At 44.8% G+C, this 17,502-nt stretch overlaps 1 protein-coding gene across 2 annotated transcripts in view; it reads right to left on the bottom strand.

Moving 5' to 3' along the window:
- EGFL6 (EGF like domain multiple 6) overlaps positions 1-17,142 on the bottom strand; it is a 59,666-nt gene extending 42,524 nt beyond the window's left edge. For both annotated transcript variants that reach the window (XM_006747821.3, XM_031018755.2), the window contains exon 1: positions 16,979-17,142. In XM_006747821.3, coding sequence (XP_006747884.2) covers positions 16,979-17,052 — 74 coding nt within the window. In that variant the 5' untranslated portion in view covers positions 17,053-17,142. The remainder of the gene's footprint in view (positions 1-16,978) is intronic.
- Between the last annotated feature and the right edge of the window lie 360 nt (positions 17,143-17,502).

Raw genomic sequence — 17,502 nt, forward strand, 5'->3', positions numbered from 1 at the left:
AGCCCCGCATCGGGCTCCCTGCTCAGCAGGGAGTCTGCTTCTCTCTCTTTCTCCCTCTATCCCTCCCCACCGCTAGTTCTCTCTCTCCAATAAATAAATAAAATCTTAATTTATTTACTGGAGAGAGAGCAAGTGAACATGAGTGGGGGGGAGGGGCAGAGGGAGAGAGAGGGAGAAGCAGGCTCCCACCTGAGCAGGAAGCCCGATGCGGGGCTCAATCCCAGGACCCTGGAGATCATGACCTGAGCTGAAGGCAGATGCTTAACCGACTGAGCCACCCAGGTGCCCCCTTAATTCTGTATTTTTATAAGGAATGGGGGATTCATTTAATTAGATTTCAATCTATCAATACTTTGGAGATGACCTGCCAACTTCTTGACTATAGGTTTGCAAGGGAGGACCTTACCTATGTTCCTGATGCCCCAAGCCCCAGCTTATTCAATAGAACATGAATATGTATTGAGCCCTGTGCTAGGTCCTGGAAATACAGAGATAAACATGGTGGATAGGGTCCCTGACTACGAACTTTTAGACAAGAGGGTGAGGGTAACAGAGGCACTAAACATATTTGGTCAGCTACAGAAGCTTAAAGCAAAGAAACACACTCTGGTTGAATGGATCCAAGATGTTCTCTCTGAGGGTGCACCTTTAAGTGAAACGGAAGATAAAGAGAATTCAGCCACACAAAATGAGGGAAAGCATATTACAAGCAGAAGTCACAGAATGAGTGCAGGGTAAGAGACACCATGCTTGTGCTTGAGGAACTGATAGAAGACCACAGGAGTGGAGCAAAGGGAGGGAGATGAGCAGGTTACAGCACAGAGCATCATGTTAGTCAAGCTCAGGCTATGAAGCCTGATAGTTGAATGGTAATAGGGCAGCACAGAGGGATTTTGAGTAGGGAGGTTATCTGATAACATTTTCCCTTAGAAAAATATTATCATGGCCACAGTCTGGAAAATGGATGAGATGGAGACAGATGGAAGCAGGGATACCAGTTGGCTTGGAAGATTCTGGTCTTTTGGACTAGAGCAGTAGCAGAGGCAGTGAGGAAAAATGGATAGATTCAAGGTGGAACCAAAAGACTTGGTAATGGATCAGAGCATTCATTCATTATTTACTGAAAACCTACAACATATCAGGCATTGGGTTAGTCTCCAGAGGGTCAGCAGCAACCACGAGGAACGTAAGATCTCTGCCCTCATGGAGGTCATATTCTGGTCAATTGGATCTGGAGTGTGAGACGGATGTAAAATCAGGTAGACAGCAGTGCTGCTTTTTCTGGAATGGGGAATATGGATGGAGGACCATGTTGAGGAATAGGATAAATGAGGAGTTCTCTTAGGGACATGCTAATTTTGAGGGCTCATTAGACAGACAACCAAGAGATGTTGAATAGGAAGTTGGCTATTTAGGCCAAAAGTCCAGGAAGCAGGACTGGAGTGGGGAGTCATCTGTAGGCAGTTGGTTACTGAATCTATGGGAATGTATGTAGTGTAAGAAGAAAAGAAGGCTTAGGGCACAGCCCCAAGGAAACTAGCATGTAAGAGGTGGGCCACGGAGGAGAAAGGTCCAGAAAGAGACCCAGGCAATGCTCAGAAAGGTAAAAGGAACACCAGGTTAAGCCAAATGCAGAGTGTTTCTAGAAAAAGCAGGATCAGCTCTGATGTTGAGTAGGCTGTAAAATACGATGGTTAGGACGACGGTCTCCTTCTTGAGTTTGAATCATGACTCTACTATACATGAACCTGTGACTTTCAGCAAGTTACTTTGCCTTTCTATGCCTCAACTATCTCATTTGTGAAATGGGGATAAAAAGGGTATTTACTTTAAGGGTTTTTGTGACAATGGAATGATGCAATATATATAAAGGGCTTGGAGCAGTGAGTAACACAGGAAATGTTCCCTAACTCATCACTTTTAGTAGTACTAGCAGTAGGATTAAGATTGCTATTAGATGTGTTGAATAAGGTATAAAGTTTAAAACTGCCATGGACTCATAATCAATGAAATGAATTGCAGTTTGAACTAGGTTTCTGCTTTAGTCTGAGTCCTCTGAGAAGCAGAAGCCATGAGGGGAATAAACGCGCAAGGATGTTATTACAGGAAACACCTGTGAGAGAGAGCTGGGGAAGGCTGGGAGGGCCATCGGATCACCATGCGAGGCTGACCCCGAGCAAAGCAAAGATGGAACAAAGGTCGGATGGAGGTATCCAAGGCTGCTGGGTAAGTCTAAGGAGGGCTTGGCAAAACTGAGGGGGAGTCTGGGAGCCAAAACTGACCTTCAGAGGAGAGTGGTATTTCCCACAAACAGTCCTGCCGTGGTATCCCTGCCATGCTCCTTCTGGAAGGTGGCCTGGCAGAAGCAGCCCGTGGGAGGCATGGCCTTGCTCAAATGTGGTGATGGCTTTCCAAGAGCAGAGTAGTGGGGGCCCTGGGTCAGTCACACTCCCAGCAGCTGGAAGTCTGCAAGGCACATTCTCATGGCTGCCACAGTTCCCATGTGACTTAACTTTTTAATGTATGTAGGAATCAGTTCTCACTGCAAGGGGAGCTCACTGTAGAATTTCACCTTAAAGAAAGTGACCTCAGACATCAGCCAGTTCTAACCTATCATTTTACACATGAAGAAACCAGGGCCACAAAAAAAGACCAGGTGACTTTACATTCGTATTAGAAGTCAGGCAGGAATACAGCTGACCAAAGTATGGAAGGGGAACAGGATTTGCCACCCCAAAACATGCTTCTTTGGCATAAGGATTATTTTGGGCTGATTATTTTTAAGAAACAGCAGACACAGGAGAAGCTCTGAAAACCTGAGTAGAAGTTACCCTTGTGGGGCGCCTGGGTGGCTTAGTCAGTTAAGCATCTGCCTTCGGCTCAGGTCATGATCTCAGGGTTCTGGGACTGAGCCCCAAGTCAGGTTCCCTGCTAAGCGGGGGTCTGCCTCTCCCTTTCCCTCTGTTGTCACGCACGTGCGTGCACGCTCTCTCTCAAGCAAATAAATAAAATCTTAAAAAAAAAAAAGAAGTTACCCTTGTGTAAGAGATATTTATATTTATAAGGGAAATCTCCATATACAAGGCTGTCTCCCTCTCTGAATCTCAAGAAGCTGTTATCAGCGGTGCCTGGGTGGCTCAGTCAGTTAAGCATCTGCTCTCGGCTCAGCTCGTGATCCCAGGGTCCTGGGATCGAGCCCCACATCGGGCTCCCTGCTCAGCAGGCAGCCTGCTTCTCACTCAGCCCCTCCCCCCTACTTGTGCTTTCTCTCTCTCAAATAAATAAAATCTTTAAAAAAAAAAAAAAAGGGAAGAAGAAGCTGTTATCAATGGAGAAGGCCAGGGCTTAAACCTGTGTAACAACCTCATCCTTACTTACTGTGCTTTGCCTGGTCACCTCCCATAACCTGCTCCCCCAACCTCCAACAACATCTTTTATCTTTAGCTGGGTATTAAGGTGGTGGCTTGTGCCATTTTGAGTTACTCAGTTTTCCTGGGTATCTCCCAGGTGTACAGCAGGTATATAAGTTATTTACTTCTGTCTCGTTTTCTCCTATTAATCTTTTATTACAGGGGGATCTCAGCCAAGAACCTAGAAGGATAGAGGGAAAATTATCTTTCCTCCTCTGCACTATTCATTCATCCATCTATCCATTTTTTTCACCTAAAATGTATTAGGTAACTACACATGTCAGGCACTGTAGTAGGCACTGAGACTCTAGACATATATGAGAACAGCCCCTGCCCACAAAGAACTTACAGTCTAGGGATGCAGCTGGGCAAGTGAACAGATTATTATACTACAACTTGACAAATATCATGAAAGGAGTAAGTTCTTGGAGCTAGGGGTAGATGTAGGAGTCGTTAGGTTAGGGGTGGGTGGGTGAGGGGTTTTCTGGAGGAAATGGGGCCTGATATGAATCCTGGAGACTGGTGGGACTTACCTGGGTAAAATGGAAGGAGGCTGTTGGGTAGGGAAGGTGTTCCAGGCAGAGAAAACAGCCTGTGTCAAGGAGGGAGCCACCAAAAACCTGAGGAGTTGGTGGCCTGTAAACTAGAGTCTAGAAAGTGGTGTGTGCTTAGAGCAGGGGAGTGGGAAGGGAAGTGGGGAGGGAAGTGGAGAGAATAGAGGGGAGGAGAAGGTAGCAGGGAGATAAGCAGGGGCCACAAAGAAAAGGCCTGTGACCATGCAAAACATTTTGTCCACCCTGAAGGCTCTGGGGAGTTATAGAAGGATTTCAAGCAGTTGGAAATATCAGGGATTTTGCAAAACAAAGCAGCCTCCATAAGAGTAGGGGGAACTCAGTAAGCAACAATGTACTGAAACTTGACACCAAAAGCAAAAGCAAAAATTGACAAGTGGGACACCAAATTAAAAAAACTTCTGTACAGCAAAGGAAACCATCAACAGAATGAAAAGGCAAACTTACTGAATGGGAGAAAATATTTGCTAATCATATATCTGGCAAGAGGTTAATACCCCAAATATAGAAAGAACTCCTACAACTCAATAACAAAAAGACCAATCTGATTAAAAAATAGGAAGAGGATCTGAATAAACATTTCCCCAAAGACATCCAGATGGCCAACAGACACATGACAAGACGCTCAACATCACTCAACATCAGGGAAATGCAAATCAAAAACCACAATGAGATATCACCTCACACTGGGCAGAATGGCTATTATCAAAAAGACAAGAAATAACAAGTGTTGGTGAGGATGTGGAGAAAAGGGAACCTCGTGCACTGCTGATGGGAATGTAAATTGGTGCAGCCGCTGTGGAAAACAGTATGGAGGTTTCTCACAAAATTACTACCATTTGCCAGCAATCCCACTTCTGGATATTTATCCAAAGAAAATGAAGCCACTAACTTGAAAAGATACATGCATGTCCCATGTTCACTGCAGCATTATATACAATAGCCATGATCTGGAAACAACCTAAGGGTCCAATGGCGGATGAATGGATAAAGAAAATGTGGTATATATACACAATGGAATACTATTCAGTCATTAAAAAAAAAAAAAGTGAAAACCTGTCATTTGGGAAAACACTGATGGACCTTGAGAGCATTATGCTAAGTGAAATAAGTCAGAGAAAGACAAATACCACATGAGCTCACTTATATGTGGAATCTAAAAAACAAAGAACAATAAAAAACAAGCTCATACATACAGAGAACAGATTGGTAGTTCCCAGAGGCAGGGAGGTGGGGGGTGGGGTGAAATGGGTGAAGGGGGTCAAAAGGTATAAACTTCCAGTTATAAAATAAGTCATAGGGATGTAATGTACAGATGGTGACTGTAGTTAACAGTACTATTTTGCATATTTGAAAGTTGCTAAGAGAATAAATCTCAAAAGTTCTCATTACAAGAAAAAAATTTATAACTATGTATGGTGACAGATAGTAAGTTGACCTATTGTGATCATTTTGCAATATATACAAATATTGAATCATTATATTGTATACCTGTAACTAATATAATGTTACATGTCAGTTACACCTCAAAAAAAAAAAAAAAGATTATCGAAACTGTTAGATGTGAAATCACAACAAAAAAAATTGAATCTGGTTGAAATATATTTTTTTAAAAGCCTAATTAAAAACTTTAGTGAAAGAGTCCAGGGTCCTCTGTACAGGTGGGCAAACCATTTCATATGTATCGGTCAAAGTGAATTACTTTTGATTGTAAAGAACACTGGCTGGGGTTAACTAAAAGGAGAAAGTTACCAGAAGATGAAATTCATATACTGTTTGCACATTACCACAACTCTCCAGAGAAATCCTCTTTCTCGAATTTTATTGCTTTCACATGCTTGTCTTTAGGTGAAAAGGTGAAGCTGAGAAATCTGAGTTGTATCAATTTCTCTCAAGTCATCATTTTTGACATTGTACAAACTATCACTTGTAAAGCTCTCCAAAATGTTAATGACTAACACTTGGGCCACCAAAACCTTGTTAATCAAGTAAGGTTTCTTATCCACTGGAAAAAAATCCTTCTTCAGTCACAGATGCATTTTAGGATTACAGCTTTGTTAGAAGATAACAAATTTGTTATTGAATCTAGCCTTATTTTCACTTGTTTTTAAAAAAAAAAAAAAAGGAAACAATCATTAAGAATCGACTCATGACTGAGAACCATAAAGTGGATTCTGATGTTTGGGCAATTACACAAACCAGAAAACAGCAGTTTGGCCCACAGCTGCTCTGTAGATGCAGTGACATGTTCTGTGCATATTTCCTAGAGAAGACCAAGTAGCTTGCAACATCGTAGGAAAAACCATCAGAGAACCATGCACGTCCATAAATGAGCAACATGCCTTTTAATTGATGGACGTGCCATCCCTGTATTCACCCAGTTTTGAGAGATGCCTCAAAGGGACAGCCACAAATGGGATTTTAGTGGTTTAATCATCAAATTCTACATCTGGTCATGAAAATGGAAAAACAGTTTAAAGGGGGGAAATCTCTGGTGGATAAAATGGCTAATAATCACTTGCTGATTTGTAGATGCCAGAAGGAAATTGATTTATTACACCAAGCATTCAGCTCCACATTCTAAGTCTGCCAGGGTTTTTTTTTATGCACATATGCAGTCATTTAAAATTATGGATAAAAAAGGAAAGCAAATACTAAAATATTTCTGTTTAAGTTGAAACAATATTATTGGGGGGAAGAAAGGAATCCAGCACACGCAAGCATGACATTGACAATAAGAGCAGGGCACACTATCTCATAAACTTTTTAAAAAACTGCTTAAAAAGCTTTAATCTATAGTTGCATACATAGTTCTTGCATGGCATTGGAAGTTAATATTAACAAATTATTCACATTACTTCCCCAGCATCCTCTCCTTCTACCTGTCCTTTGCTCTAATTCCTGCCCAATCACTAACTTTCCCATCATCAATTCAATTATTCTTTTATTTTAATATCTGGTTGTGAGTATTCTGGATAAGGGACGTAAACGATTAGGTTAAACTACATGAAACTTCTATAAGTTAAAAATGGCCAAATATCTGTAATTTCATGTTACAATTTAATGATCATGGAAGAGAAGTTTCAGTGCTCAGCAAACCTATTTCTCTCTCTCCTGGGCACAAAGCTACACTATGCTCCCCAGCCAGCCTGCTGGCTAGGTGGAGCCACGTGACCGGCTTAGGCCAGTGGAACGTGGGCAGACCACCTCCAAGCCTGTTCACAAAGCCTCCCACGGGATCCTGGACATGCTCCTTTTCTATCAGCCCGCTGAATAAAAAGGACTCTGCTGGCCTGGAGGAAATGGCCCTTCAAGATGGATGGAGCCTGGTCCTGTGTGAAAGCACACAGCAGAGTCTCTCCAACATGTCTGGGACTTCAAGGCAGACAAAGAAATAAACTTTACTGTGTTCAGCCACTGCGATTTTGAGACCGTTTTGATGTAGAAATTAGCCTACCCTGATCAACAGAGTAGTATTTCAAGAATCATTTCTTTTCCTAAAGTCTAGGGCACATGATCTTTTTCCTCATATGGGAATCTAGTCATACAAAAAAAAATCTTACAAGGGGCGCTTGGGTGGCTCAGTCGGTTAGGCGTCTGACTCTTGATTTTGGCTCAGGTCATGATCATGGGGTTGTGAGATCAAGCCCCGCATCGGGCATGGAGCCTGCTCAGGATTCTGTCTCTCCCCCTCCCCACTCCCCCTTCTCTACCTCTCTTTAAAAAAAAAACTTACAAAACTATCAATATGAATTGCATTTAGTTCCATATTTAGTGAAGCACGTATTTTTTAAAATGTATAAAATTGGAGCAGCGCATTCCAAGATACCAGGGAGGCATGGTTCTGGCAGAGTACCAATCACTGGAATGTAATACATGTCTGAGTATAATGAGCTGGTATGCATTTGGCTGGATTGACCCAACCTCACGGGACCCGATAAACGTGGGGTAATCATTCAAAAGGAATTTAGGAACCTAGAAAGAGAACTCCTGATCTTGGACGGAAATGACCCCAGCAACATCCTCTGCCATCTCAGGAGGTCTGGCCGGGCCAGCCAGCAGCTCTCTCAGATCTCTCTTGCTGAACCCTGGTTGGCATATGGAAGGCCCAGGGAGCCTGGTCCCAAGGCAGGGAAGTGTCCGTGCAGATGAGCGAGTCCCTGTGGAGAGGAGGCCCTGAGCTGTGGGAGTCTGAACTGAATGCTCAATTGTCCCAGTTCCTTTAACGCATTATACAGCTTGCTGTCTACACTGATCAAATTAATCACGAATGCCGTCTCCACAGCTGAGGTTAATTTAAAAACATTCCAGGGATTGTGTAAGTAGTGTAGTGTTTCTTCCTGGGATTCCTTATTTTCTGCGAAAATATACCGTGCCAGAATTCTTAGTGTGCTTGTTTATGGTCAGGTTCCAGGAAACTTTATGATAGTCTTTCTCCAAGACAAATTGAGAAGTTAAAACTTCTTTTTGCTGATATTTAAATGTGGCCCAATGAATGAAATAAATTTTTTTCTAAATAGAGACCATAAGGTCCAGCCATGAGGGTTCTTTGTTTTGTTTCCTTTTGTTTTCATCAGCGTTCCCAGTACGGCAAGTCCATTGTACCATACTGGTTAAGATTAATTCTGGCTTCCACCCATCTTCAACATACAGAGTCCAGGTCCAACAGGCCCAGGGATGCCCCAAAGCGTCTCAGCTGCCTGGATGTGTGGGCATCGAAGAGCCTCGTCAACAAACGGCTGGTTATCAAGTGCGTACCGGTGTGTGTTCTCCATCTTCAAATTTCCCATGTCATCGGCGGTAGATCAAACCTCAGCACCTTCCCTTGCTTCCTCTATTTCTCTCATTTACCTTCCACGCTCGGGACTTGGGTGGAAATCGGGCATGGGGAGTGTCTTAGTGTGGGCTCCCCCAGAAGTAGACTGAGACAAGGATGTGAGCGCAAGTGGTTTGTCTACGAGGCAAAGGCACATGGGTAGGGGGGTGGGGAAGTGAGACGAGGAAGAGAAGGTAGTCAATAAAGCAAGTGTCATCCAGGCAGCTCCTTTAGTTTCCATCCACAGAGAACACGGTGGGGAATGACAGAAAATGGGGAGTTAGAGAAACGGGCAAGACCCACAGGGCCTTTTATGCCATCTTAAATAGAACAGATCTTATTCTGAATCCAATGCCAAGTCACTGAAAGGCTTTAAGGAGATGGCTAACACGATGTGATTTAAGTTTTAAGAGGAACCCTCTGGAATGTGAACTAGAGGGGGCAAGAGAAGCAGCAAAGGGCAGCTATTGTTGGGGTTCAGGTGAGAGATGACAGTGCATGGCTGGGTGGTGGTGGGCAGGAGAGAGAGAAGCAGATGGGCTTGAGGCTCTGTCTGCGATAGGATTTAGCACCAGAGTGAATACAAGTGGGGAGAAGAGTGAGTTGTCAGAAATGATGCCCAGGTTTTTGGCTTGGACCAGTTTGGATACTGTTTGTCCTGGAATAGGGAGAATGGGTGAGATGGGGGACAGTGAGTTCTGGAGAGCTGATCCAGAGCTCAGTTTGGGATGTCCAAAGCTCAACGGGACATCCCAATGGCTAGGTGAAGAATGCAGCAGAGAGAGGCTGGGGCTCGAGATTCACATTTCGAAGTCATCTACATCTATATAGGAGACAGAGCTCTGTGGAAACCAAGGCTGGTAAAAGAGGCTGAGAAGGAAAACCAGAAGGTGTGATGTGGTTTTAAAATATGCCCACAAATTCTTTGATAGTCCACCTTCTAAGAGGTAAAGTCTAATTCTCCCCCCGCCCCCACCTTATGTAGGACTGGACTTAGTGCCTGGCTTCAAACGAAGAGGTCGCGGTGGGAGTGGATGGAGGGTAACTTCCAAGATCAGGGCACACAAGGCAGAGCTACTTTCACCTTCTCTCTCTCTCTCTCTCTGAGTCCTTGCGATGTGGAAGCTAGCTGCCGGGCCAAAGAGGACACTCAAGCAGCCCCAGAGGGAGCTCCACCAGGCAAGGAGCTGAGGCTTCCTGGCCCCAGGCAGCGAGTCGCCGAGGTCCCCTGCCCGAGGAGGTGAGCGCACCACCTTGCAGGCAGGCCCCCCGCTGGAGTCAGGCCTTCTGAGGACTACAGCCTCGGCCAACAACTTGGCTGCAACCTCGTGAAAAACCCCAAGCCCCATCCAGCTAAAGTGCTCCTGAATTCCCGGCTCACAGAAACAGTGAGGGGTAATAAATAAATGCTGTTTTAAATCTCTGAGCTTCGGAGTATTTTGTTGAATAGCAACAGATAACTCATACACGTCGTGCCCAGAAACAGAGCAATACTTGAAGAGCAAACGTGATGATCTTTGTAAAGATGTTGCTGCTTTGGTATGTTGAGTTTTAATTTTGCATTTGTGTTCATCCAATCTGAGCTACCATGGATTATAAACACACTGATAGTATGTACATTCGGAAAGGAAAAAGGCTGCCAATTTCACTAAACTACAGTGCATTACCTTGAAGATAATTCTGTGCGATTGTGGGATCATTCTGAGCGTGAATTGGTCACGATGGGGTTATCTTTACAGAACACAGCCTGCAATGCCCTGCTTTGCTCTCTGCTCTCACAACAAAGCCCAAGCTCCTTGGCTCAAAATACAGGGCTCTTCGCGGCCTATTTCCAGCTTGCCTTCTTGGCTCTCACTGGGCTCGTGCCCCCAGATGCTGGCCAGTGCACTTCCTATCTGGGGCCAAAGCCTTCCTTTTATACCCCTTTTGCAGCTATGTATCGATCCAGCCAGCCATTTATTTATCCCTATGCAATACCTACTGGGAAGTAAGTACTGCAAACTTGCCTTCTCCCTTCTGTTTTAGGTCAGGTGGGCTCACGTTCATTCCACAAGGACAGTTTCAATGTCATCCCCTGTCCTCCACTTTTCCTGACTGACTCATGCAGACTCAATTTCTCTTATCTGATTTCTATGGAATGGTTCATATGTTCTATATGTTCTCTCCCTCTGTATACACACACACACATAATTTTGCATGCATATATATACACATAAACATACAGTTGATCAGTGAACATGGGAGCTAGGGGTGCCAACCCCTGGCACAGTCAAAGATCCTTGTATAACTTTTGACTCCCCCCAAATGTAACTACCAAAAGCTTACTCTGGACTGGAAGCCTTACCAATAACAGAAAACAGTTGATTCACACATATTTTGTATATGTATTATATATGGTATTCTTCCAATAAAGTAAGCTAGAGAAAAGAAAATGTTATTAAGGAAATCATAAGGAAGAGAAAACACATTCACAGCACTGTACTATAAAAAATCCACGAATAAGTGGACCCGTGTAGTTCAAACCTGTGTTATAGGTCAAGTGTAATATGTAAAAACATAAATATACATAAACATTCTTTTGAATGCTTATATATAGAAGTATAAACACACGTTATTTATATGTAAGTAACATTATCTGCCTCTCCACCAGAGTTCTGTGGTCGGTCATTCATTAATGCACCAATTTTTTTATTCAACACCTACTATGTGCCAGGAACTGGGCTAGGAGCTAGAGTTAACAACCCTCACCCTGCACCCCACTCACCAAAAAAGACAGATATGTTGCCTGCCCTCCCAAGTTGTTCAGTGGGGGCAGCAGATAGATATGTATCTCTGGCATTCAGGAGAATGTTTGAGTATGTCATTTGTTCATGTTGAACCTGAAGTGAATTAATTTTAGCTACTTTTAGAGTATTGGTCTTTTGCCTTTTGTTTGTTTTCATAAGCACGACCTTCAGACTTAAAACAGGTTATTGGAACCACTACGTTGAAACCCAGCAAGTTAACTGATGAAACAGGAAGTACTGCTGATTACTCTGGACAAAGCACCCCACGGAAAGTGATCTAATTATCCTTGGGAGATAGCCATGGCTTTCAATCTGCCACCTGTTCACTGTGATATTTTAGGCAAATCACTTAATCGCTTAATCTTTTGAAATTCACTTTATTCATCTGTAAATGGGATATGATCCCTAATTTACACATGGCTGACATTGCAAATGGTACCTCAATATCTGTTCTCCCCTTCTAAGTAATAAGACCCCCATTACGTGGCCCCTCCTCAGAAGCCCTCAACCAATGACTGTTGGGAGTATAAATACCCCAGCTCCCTTGCCTTCAGGGGGGTTAGCTCTGAGGCTTGTGTCCTACTGTCTTCTAGAATTGCCCAGCAGGATTGAATCACAGTGGTAACTTATTTCCATAACATTTCTTTCCCTATTAGAACTTTCTGGGGTCACCTCACAAATAAACCACATACACTCAAATCCTGATCTCAGAGTCTGCTTCTGAGAGAATGTAAACTTAGAGGAAGGAAGTGTACTGGGGAGGGTGGAGCCTCAGAAATCCCTCACTTATTCTACACACATCCCTGGGTCATACTGGGCAGGAGCCAAGCTAAACAAGATCATCGGCGATAACGTATGAGAATGTATTTTGCAAAAATGTCAGCTTTTATTTTTGGAGAAATAAATGTGGAACATTGGAATGGCACTGCTCTTAAAGCAGAAAATCATATCAAATAAAGTTCTTGGAAATTCATCGAATTTCTTCAAGTTTCTCCATCCCAATGTCTGTCAAATAGGCACAATTACCTATTTCTTAGGGTTGATGAGAGAAGTGATTGAAATCACACTGAAAAGTGTTGACACATAGTAGAGTCTCCACCAGTATTTGTTGAATGCCAATCGGATTTATGAAGACTAGATAATAGACTTATTTTCATTTTAATGTTTACACAACCTTGGCTTATGCATATAAATCACATAGAAATAGGACCGTAATATCTTCTAAATCAATGAAACTATTGAAATAAGGTTGCTCAGAAGTGATTTCTATGTTGTAATCAAACATTTCATGGTCACTATTTCCTAGAAAAACTCAGCTCTTGAGTTTTGGGGATATTCCCACAAATTCTAGTTTTAAGAATAGGAGATGAATGATACCTCAACCACTCACAAATCACTAAAATCATGTTTCAAAATGAGAAACCAAGAACAACCGACTCGCAGTTCACACTTCCTATGCAAGGCTGAAAAATGGCCTCCCCAAAGATGTCCACGTCCTACCTAATCCTTGGAACCTGTAAATGTTATCTTATATGGCAAAAGGGAGTTTGCAGATGTGATCAAATTAAGGATGTTATGATAAGGAGACCATCCTGGATTATCTGGGTGGGCCTGGTATAATCACAGGTAAGGGATAAGGGAGGAAGGAGGCTAAGAGAAAAAAGAGCAAGGTGACGAAGAGATTGAAGTGATGTGGCCATAAGCCTAGGAATGTTGGAAGCCTCTAGAAGCTATGAGACAAGGAACAGAGTCTCCCCTGGAGCCTCCAGAGGGAACAGCCCTGCCAACACCTTAATTTTAGCCCCTTAAGACTCACTTTGGATTTCTGATCTCCAGAACTCTAAGAGAATAAATCTGTGTTTTTTTAAGCCACAAAGTTTGTGGAAAATTATTACAATGGCACTTCCTTAGTGGGGCTCTGAGAGGGATCGGTTCTCAACACAGGTGTGATTTACAGAAAGCAGGCATTTCTCCCTGAGTGTAGACCCTCAGCATGAACCCAGTCATTCCTTCATCTCACGTTATTTTTATTTGAATTCAATAAAGAAAAAAAATGTATAACAGAAATACACTATAAATAGGGAGTTGCTCCAAACGTGAAAAGAATAGCAAAATTAATATTTATCTTATGTGCTCAAGGCCAAAAGGTGCCAGTGTTAGGTCCTAGAACCCTGTGGAGAGGGAATTCAGATCAATAAATGTTCTAGACTGGCAAACGGTCCCCATGCCCAAAGGGCATTTAAAAAGTCTAGGGTTCGACTGAATCTCAGCTGGTTCACCCGACACCCCCTGAGCGCCAACCCTAGTCCCCCTCACGGTCGCATTTCTGCTCCAACAAGATGAAAGAAACCATCACAAACCAGGAGAAACTCGCCAAACTGCAAGCACAAGTGTGCACTGGTGGGAAAGGAACTGCTCACCGAAAGAAGGTGGTTCAGAGAAGGGCTACAGTCCATGATAAAAATAAACTTCAGTTCTGGGGCGCCTAGGTGGCTCAGCCAGTTAAGCGTCTGCCTTCAGCTCAGCTCATGATCACAGGGTCCTGGGATCGAGCCCCGTGGCAGGCAGCGGACAGGCACACTATGCTACCTGGCATCTGACACCAACTTGGTGCAGATCGTCTGACTCATTTAAGACTAGCTGAAGCTCTGCCTGCACAATCTGTGGGTGGAAAAACACCACTTGCTACCGGAGACCAGGATGATGGCGAAGTTCCAGATCTTGGGGAGAATTTTGATGAAGCTTCCAAGAATGAAGCAAATGGAATTGAGTTACCTTCTGAAGAAGACAAAACTTGAAGAAGTTACTGGGAGCTGCTATTTTATATTATGACTGTGTTTTAAAATTTTGTTTGTGGATCTGATAAAACCTAGATCTCTAGTATTTTTAAGCCCAAGCCCCTTGGATACTATAGCTCCTTTCAGCTTTTGCTTAGACACAATTCATTCTTTGCAGCTAATTAAGCTGAAAAAGCCTGGGAATAAAGTTTGAAACAAGGTTAATAAAGTCCTTTGCCTAGTAAAAATAAATAAATAAATAAACAAACAGAAATAAAAACAAAAAGTATAGGGCTCAAGCCAAATTCTGATGCTTATGACCAGGAAAATGCATGCTGATGATGATTTATTCATTTGATGAATGTTAACTGTCTACTATGCGCTAAGCATCATTTAGGTGGCATGCAGTTTTCTAGATCACTAAAATTATGGTGCAGTATTTCTATTTAAAAAAAAAAAACAAAACCCATGGGACGCCTCAATCAGTTAAGTGTCTGCCTTCAGCTCAGGTCCGTGATCCCAGGGTCCTGGGATCGAGTCCCACATCAGGCTCCGTGCTCAGCAGGGAACCTGCTTCTCCCTCTGCCTGCCGCTCCCCCTGCTTGTGTGCTCGCTTGCTCTCGCTCTCACAAATAAATCTTTAAAAATCTTTAAAAAAAAATTTTAAATAAAAAAAAATTTTTTAAAACCCCAGTGCTTATATTAGAAATTTCTACAGAGCAGTCACAGTGGGCTGTGAAGCCCTAGGAAGCAAGCAGTGGGCACCTTGCCTTTTCTGTAAAGGTATCACCCCTCATGTGGAGGCTGGAGTTCATGGAACACGGTGTATAGGCAGCTCCCAAAGAGCTGACCACTTCACATTTCCAAGCCTGTTGAGCAGATAAGAAACACACCAGCTTGGGAACCTGATACTGTGTAAAGAAAGCACATTTCACAAATTGAAAACCACAGAATTGCAGAATCCGGACATGGATTCTTCATTTTAATATTCCTTGGTTTATAGGGGGGGCTTTTCAGCTTTTCATTTAATTTGGTGGCGCTTTGAAAGTGAAGCTCTTGGAGGTCCGTTTGCAGGCTGCTAAGGAACTGCTAATCTCATCTCCCAAAAGCAGTTGGTCTTTCTTAAGTGGGCTTTCTAACAATACAAGAACCTCCAACGTTCAAGGAGAATCTGATTATGAGCAAATTGCATCTGCTTACATTTTTATTGTGGAAAGGAAATTGAAACTTACGATCCTACATTCTGAGAACCTGGTTTGAGGTTTGTTCTGTTTGAACTTCAAAATCCCTTAATACTACGGCTGACTGATGAAAGATTTTTTTCCTGTAAGTCAAACAAAGATAGTCAGGCTCACCTTTCAGAAGCCTGTTCCAAACCAAGGCTCTCAGCCTGCTCTCCCCAGGAATTGTTAGACTAAAAAAATCTCCACAAGGCAGTGATTCTGCAAGCCACTGCCCCCCATCTCCACCTTGGGCAAAGACTGGAGACATTTTTGGTGGAGAGGGTGCTCTGGCATCTAGTTGGTGGAGGCCACAGATACCGCTCAAAATCCTACAACGCACAGGACAGCTTTTGGACCATCCCCAACCGAGCACTATCCAGCCCAGCGCAAAAGGTCAACAGTGCCCCAGAGGAGAAACGCTGCTTTAGTGCTCTGAGCAAGGCAAGATATCACAGCCAGAGAACCAGGAAAGCTCTTCCAGTGAGTGATTCCTAAAAGGCTGCCCCAGTGCCCTAGAGAAGAGCAGGCACCTGAGCCAGACCACCTGGGTTTGAATGCCCACTCCATCACTTACTACTGGCTGCGCCTCCTTGGGCAAGTTATTCAACTTCTCCATGCCTCATTTTTCTTCTCTGCCACACGGGGATTATAATACTAGTAGTTGTCACACAGAACACTTACGGGCTCTCAAATGGGTTAATAGTCCTAGAGTGTTTAGAAGAGTGCCAAGCCGACGGCACCATGTACGCGTGCACGTACTAAGTGGCTTTGCTGATCTCAGGAAAAATAAGTTTCAGGGCTTCGACAAGTTTACCAACAGTAGAGAAACGGCTTCAGATTCTAAATTGCCACAGACTCCTTTTTGGAGTCGATTTCATCTGACAACCACATCCTTTCTTTCCAGTTCATTAACCTTAATCAGAAAGGCACGGAGTAGAGGAGCCCCCTTCCCAGCGGGCTCAGCCCAAGCACAGCAAACGCTTACTCTGTTGTCCTGTTTCTGCGAAACCAGCGACTGACAATCAGTTGGTGCGCTTCAGATAGAACGGCAAACACAAAACTACACAGGCCCCGGACCCACCCGCCCACCGCCACTCGCAGCCCCGCGGACACAGTAGATGCGCGCCGACCACTAAGCCAGAACGCACCCACCCGGCTGCGCGCAGAGCCTCCCTCCTCCGTGGGGCCCGCTGGGTGCAGAGAGTCTGGGAAAAAGTCTCGCCAAAGGGGCGCGGGGAGGAAAGCCGGTGCGCGCCCCGGGCCTGGCACCTGGGGAAAGCCCGTCTCAGCACGCACAACCACACGCGCGCACACCCCCGCGGGGTGCCTGGAGGGACCGAGGACAGAAGCGGCCGCGAGGAGGAGCTCAGGCCGGGCGAGGAACAGACACTCACCTGGCCGTGTTCCCTAATCCACCTGCCACCCAGGGGAACAGCAGCGGGAGCGCCAGGGCCCAGCGCGGCCGCATCTTCGCGCGGGGCCTCCCTCCGCCGCCTCCCGCTGCTCCTCCTGAGCCCCCTGTCGGGAGGGCGCGGGTCCCGGAGCGCTGCGGGCCGGCCGCCTCCGCTCTCCTCGGCCGCTCGGGGCCTCCGCTCCTCCCGGGCGCGGTCCCAGCGGGCGGCGGGGGCGCCCTGGCGAGGCGCGCGGCGGCTCCTCTCCCGGTGCGGCGGGGCCCGGAGCGCGAGGGGAGGGCGGGGCGGGCCGCGCACATCTGGCTGGGACCCGCCTCCAGCACGACCCGCGCATCCTCCTCCGCGCGCGCTCTCTGCTCACCAGAGAAACTTCCCCCAGACTCAGTGCACTTCACTCTGGTCAGAGTCACCACGTCGCGCCATCTGTTTCAGACTGCTGTTTCGCGGCAAGTTTCGGTGATACCTGCGCTCGGATTTCAGGATCTGGTTAAGTCAAAGCAGGAACC

The sequence above is a fragment of the Leptonychotes weddellii genome, chromosome X (assembly GCF_054177405.1).
Source record: "Leptonychotes weddellii isolate Sample4059 chromosome X, ASM5417740v2, whole genome shotgun sequence".
Lineage (NCBI taxonomy): Eukaryota > Metazoa > Chordata > Mammalia > Carnivora > Phocidae > Leptonychotes > Leptonychotes weddellii.